The sequence below is a fragment of the Limulus polyphemus genome, unplaced genomic scaffold (genome assembly GCF_000517525.1).
Source record: "Limulus polyphemus unplaced genomic scaffold, Limulus_polyphemus-2.1.2 Scaffold728, whole genome shotgun sequence".
Taxonomy (NCBI): Eukaryota; Metazoa; Arthropoda; class Merostomata; order Xiphosura; family Limulidae; genus Limulus; species Limulus polyphemus.
In genome coordinates, this window is record NW_013666338.1 from 247,536 (window position 1) to 253,703 (window position 6,168).

General features: G+C 30.6%; 1 protein-coding gene across 1 annotated transcript in view; it reads left to right on the forward strand.

Moving 5' to 3' along the window:
• LOC106460206 (ruvB-like 1) overlaps positions 1-5,187 on the forward strand; it is a 31,220-nt gene extending 26,033 nt beyond the window's left edge. Inside the window, exons 10-11 of the mRNA XM_013919889.2 lie at positions 1,217-1,308; positions 4,915-5,187. Coding sequence (XP_013775343.1) covers positions 1,217-1,308; positions 4,915-5,074 — 252 coding nt within the window. The 3' untranslated portion in view covers positions 5,075-5,187. The remainder of the gene's footprint in view (positions 1-1,216; positions 1,309-4,914) is intronic.
• Positions 5,188-6,168: the final 981 nt, after the last annotated feature.

Consider the following 6,168-nt stretch of genomic DNA (forward strand, 5'->3'; position numbering starts at 1 on the left):
TATGTAAAGTTATATAAAGTTTTTTCTTCATTACCCATTTAAGCCGTCTCCAGCCATTATTACATGGAATTTAATGTTGCTTTTCATAAGGCGTTAAAGTTATACAGTTCTTAATTTTTTCTTTAACCATTGCATGAAGTTTATTTATAGGATTAACTGTTATGTTTTCATACAGACCTTCTTTCAACATTTCTTGAACTTTAGAATCTTAATCTTTTTCATTAGTAATTACAGTTTGTTCCCCTTTAATAGCCTTGCAAGTAACCACATCTCAGTTCTTCAAAATTCCAAAATAATTTGTTATTATTTATGGGTTTAAAATTATTAAATAAAGTACAACACTCACATATAAAAAATACACACTTTTTCAACATTTAATTTTTTCAAGTTAGTCTCAATTTCAGTTATGATATCTTTTTTTATAACCTTTTTTTGGACCACATAAGAAATTTGAACCTCTCTTTAAAACACCTAGCTGTTTATCATTTAGTATCAAATCCAATTTATTTATGACTTCACTGTTATTTATAAAGATATTATACTTCTCTGTTAATGATCTAGTTTATAATGTTCTGCATTCACTTCTTTTTTCTGAGCTAATAAAGTTTTTAGTTTTTTGTCCAAAATAATTTTACATCTAGCAATATTTATGTGTGTAGTTATTCTTAAAACAATCACAAGATCTTTAAAATTTTAAAGCTGTGAATTCATACAAATATAGCTTAGAAAAATAAGATACTTTACTTACAGAAACTAAATAATGTGTAGAAAGTTTTTCTGAAGTTTCAAACTATTTCATCCAGTATTTTGTTTATCTGCAATGCAATAAACCATATAACAGAGCCAGGGCCGTATAGAGTTAAGTTAATTATCCAAAAACGTTTTGTATGTTTTCTGTGAGAAAAACTTGAAGTTATTGTCTGATATATTACAAGCCTGTGAAACTGAAGTCAGAGTAATATTTTTTCGTAAATGGAAATAAACCTATAGCTGTTTACAACATTCATATTTATCACTCTGTATTTATTGTAAACTTGGAATATTAATAAAAAGCATGCTAATCCCTGAGAATTGCACAGTTTGTGGTGCAATATTTAAAATGCAGAATAGTTGTGGTTTCCATAATTGACTAATTCTACTCCAGGAAACGTGTTAGAAAATAACCTGTCAGAACTTTAGGTTCAACTCAGTTTGTTTTAAAATGTTTTTTATGTAGATTCTGCGAATAAGAGCTCAGACTGAAGGAATTGAAATTGATGAAGAATCCCTCATATCACTTGGGGATCTCGGAACAAAGTCAACATTAAGGTATTGTTCAAAGAAAAAGCTTTATGGGAAAGTTTTACATATGCATGATACTTCAAGGTTTTTAAAGTGTGTATTTTTTTGGTGATCCAGAAATTATAATACATATGCAGTTATTTTTTATTGTGCAAGCAGAGTATTAACATTCTTGATTTATCTCAGCTCAAAAAACTTGTCAAACCCATCAGAGAAGACCCTCCTCTGTTTCTCTCTCTCTGACTTTTGAGAGAAGATTTTTTAACATAAAGCTCAGTACAAATATTTGATTTTGGCATTCATAGAATAACAATCTGTGATATTTTCTTCGTGTGTGAACATTATATTCCTATTCCAAACACCTGGAATTTTTTAACCTATTTGTAGCTTACTTACAAAGTAAGATAAATTATAGTAGTTTTGGGACAATTTGTTCTAGTGACTGATATATTATTTACATTATAAGATGTATATTTGAAAACTAGATATTCTTTTTTGGACACCCAAATTTTTGAAAAAACAATGAGCCTTATGGAAAAAAATGTCTTCAGTTTTTACTTGAATGCAAACAGACTGCAGGAAGCAGTAAGTACTACAGATCTTTGTTTTTATGTATATATTTTATCTATCATAATAAAAAGCATTTATGTGTGTGTGTGACTGCCATAGCTCCAATGAGAAAAAAAAACCTAGAAACCTGAAATTTCACACCCATACTAAGTGGACCCTGAGGGTGTGTATCTGGATATTATTACTTATCCACGTGCATGCGTGAGCACATTTTTTTGTGAGACAAGCTAGAAAAAAACCACATAGAAAATAATATGTGACAGTCATAGCACTAAAAGCAAACAACCTAGAAATCTGAAGTTTTGCACCCATACTAAGTGTGTACCCTGAGGGTGCACACCTGGATATTATCACTTATTCATGTGTGTGCACACATGCACATCTTTTTATTTGAAAAACCACATAGAAAAGAAATGTGACTGCCTTGGAATGTTAGTGTTTTAACTATTATGGGATGTGATACAGTAGTTTTTAACTATTGTAGGACATTATAAGAGTGTTTCACTATTATGGGATGTTATAATGTGGAAAAACCATAAAGAAAAGAAGTGGTTTCTTATATTACAAATTATAGATATATATAGCTCAGACAGAGATGCACATGCAAATTTTTTTAACAAGGCAAGCTAGCAAAAAACCATGTTGAAAAGAAGTGGTTCCCTACATGACAACTTCTAATATGTAGAAATGCTAGTGCATTTTGGTAACAATGCGTTCTAACATTGGCTTTTATATCATGTTGCTTAGCAGTAAAAGTACAACCTAATATTGTTGTTTAGGGGCTACATGCTGAAAGTATAAAATGAAATGTATAAACTACAAAATTGAAAAAAATATTTGTTGTTTTTCATTAATTAAAGGGGTTTGTTTTTATTATTTAAGTTTAAAATTGGAGGACAAGTCAGAGGGAAAGTTACCTTTTTAAGCAGGCCACATCCCGTAAAGGAGCAACAAAAGTATATAGGTTTTAACTGATATACTAAAGTGTGTTGAAAATACACACACACTGACATAGTCATCTAGAATAAATCAACCTAATAACCTGAGTGAACCCGGGTACTTTGGCTAGTTTTAAATAAAAGTAACTAAAATATAAAAAGTTGACCGAATGTATGAACAGAGTTTTAGCCCGATATCTAGGATAATTTGGACATTAATACTTTTATAATATACAGGGGGTGATACATAGCACAGAGATACAGCTGTATAATGTTTCTAGGCCCAGCATGGCCAGGCGGTTAGGGTGCTTGACTCGCAATCTGTGGGTAGCGGGTTTTTAATCCACATGCTCGCCCTTTCAGCTGCAGGGGCATTATAACGTGACTGTCAATCCCACTATTAGTTGCTAAAAGAGTTGGCAGTAGGTGGTGATAAGTAGCTGTCTTCCCTCTAGTCTTTAACTGCTAAATTAGGGATGGTTAACACAGATAGACTATGTGTAACTTTGTGCGAAATTCATAACAAACTAAAATGTTCTATCTCTAAATGAGAAATGAAGGGACTTTATGTTTCATATAATCATCAGCAACTCCACTGAACCACATAGAAGAAGTGGCAATTAAAATAATGTCAGAACTTTTGGGTGGTGTTCCTTTTTGGGCCTTTTTTCAGTATTCAGAACTTTTTTTTAATAGAATTGTTTCAAAATCAACTTACTGAACTTAAATGGTTCATATTTTTTAAAATAACTAAAGCTTTGAGTGGGATAAGGTTAAATTGGGTGTAGAATTTTTTTTTCTACTTCATACTGAGAATTGGGATTGGAATCTATTATTCAATCAGTATCAAAATAAAAATTTAGTAACTGTCTTAGCAGTTCATTGGAGAATTTTCAGTTTTACAGAAATTCCATTGAGTAATTGGGTAGGAACCATGGGATAACTGAGGACTTGCCATAGAATGTATTGAAGAGCAGAAATCTGACTTTGACTGAGTTTGATACAAAGAAAGAGACTAGACACAAGCAGTACACAGTAAAACACAGTTACAGCACTCTTTTCCCACAAGAAAGTACATAGGACACCCTTCTTGACTGACTTAAATCCATGAGTAACAAGGGTGGGAAGAGTTTAGTGGTTCCCTTAACACTTTTTGTATTAAAAACAAAGTACTCAGTATGCATAGAAATTTTGAAAGTTTTATTAATCAACTAAGTGAGCAGGAAACACGTGGGTAACATATAAAAGCAAGTTAGTGGTGGCAAGATATTGTTGTAATGACTTGCTTGTTTATGTGTAACAAAAATATGAATCTGTGAATTTCATTTGTTTATACAGATGAATATTATGTCCTACTTTGATAAAACCATAAATAACTGATTCTTCACTCCTTATTTTATTTGTATTTATTCAAACCCAAATTTAGTAAGTTTGTGAATTTATGAAAATATAGAATGTCAGAAAATATCACGTTAATGTAAGAGTTAATATAGGAGGATCTAAGCAAAATGAAGTAAGCTATTATTTAGTTTTAGGGTGTGGAATGCATTAACTTATGGAGCATAACACTTAGCTTTAAGGTGTATGTAATATTGCATTACAGTATGACTGAAAATATTTTCAGTCACATCATTCTGTATTGACCTAATATAGGTTTACAGAAAGGATAATAGTAATTCAGTTCTAGTTGTATCACATTGCTGGTAAGGCCTTTTTGCTGAACACAGGTTAGCTGAGTTACAACATACAATCTTAATTTTAAAAAGTATTTATACCATCCTTTAAGATATAACTTTGGTGTTCAATATACATTGTACTGATGAAATATTAGTGTATACACATTATTATCAGTTTTATTGTAATTTAATATTACATGCACATATTACTTCATTATTTTTATTGTTGGATAAAATATTGTTATGCTTTAATTTCCTTTAAAAAAATGTTAACAAGTGTCAGAATTATAGATGAGTGTTTAATCTCTAATATCATTTGTATTAGAAATTGTAATAGTTAAATATTGATTTTTTCTTGACCAGTAAAACCACTTTTTATTTTTATTGATTAATATTGTAATGTTACCTCAACAGTAATGGCTACATTATATAAAAAAATGTGTTTGTAGGTATGCTGTGCAGATGCTAAGTCCGGCTTCATTGTTTGCTAAAGTCAGTGGTCGAGTCTCCATTAAAAAGGATGATATCAAGGAGGTTGCTGAACTATTTCATGATGCAAAATCCTCAGCTAAGATACTAGCTCAACAAGATGACAAATATATGAAGTGAAACATTCCTTCCATTTTACTCAAAAATATCTTAAGTCATTGTTCTTTTCAGTTTCAGTGTATTATGTTTGTTCTTTCAACCTGTGAATCTATTAAAGACCACTTTTAAATGTAGTTTTGTGGTATATCCTATGATATATTTGTTACAGAATAATACTTAATTTTTCTCAATTCCTGGATTCATGAGAATGAAATAAAGAATCTGGACACAATGTAAAATACAAAAGCCCAATCTTTATTGTAATAGAAAAAACAAACACAGTAGGTGTACTTGCTTAGATAGTGGTCTGTCACTTCTACTTTGCTAGAACTGTTACTTCTACTGTATTGGAGATGTTCTCTTTCTATGTGGAACTAAATAAAACTTTTATCAAATTTAACATTCTTAATTTAACAGGTAATGTCAAATTTATTTAAATCAACTTGTGCTTCTGCTTTATTTGTCATTCTCATTCAAACATAAGGGAGATTGTAACCTAGAAATATCACCTATCATTGGAGGATACTGCTCTCTACACTTTTGCACAAGGTGCAGCATTAGAACCATGCCTCCCATTGGAAGAACAGTTGTTACTTCCAAAGAATGATAACAGAACAAAGGCAGCTTGAACAAAATTAACCTAATGATTTTCTTGACCACGTACTGTGTGAAAACTGCATGTACCTAAACAAGTTACAAAAATATAATATTAACCCTCTTGCTATGGACAGGTCAAAGAGTGCTTGCTATGAGTTTATTTTCAAAATTTAGTTAAACAACTTTGTTATCAATGTATGTCAATAAAATTGGCATCAAAACAGTTTATAATTCAAATTTTATGTTTTAATTTCTTAATTTAAAAAAAGCTAAATATCCTTTTTTTTATGTTACATTGCATGTCCTCTTGCCTTATTGGTGAATTTATATTGTATTATGTCTACCATACAATGCCTATAGTGGCTAATAAATTACAAACTCAAATTTCAGAAATTGACAAACTAAAATATAAAATAAGAACCTCCTACCTTTTTTATTAGCTGAGACATCAATATGTTTAGTAAACCTACCAGAGTAACCCCTCCCACTATTCCATTCTTTTGAAACCTTTTGTCTAA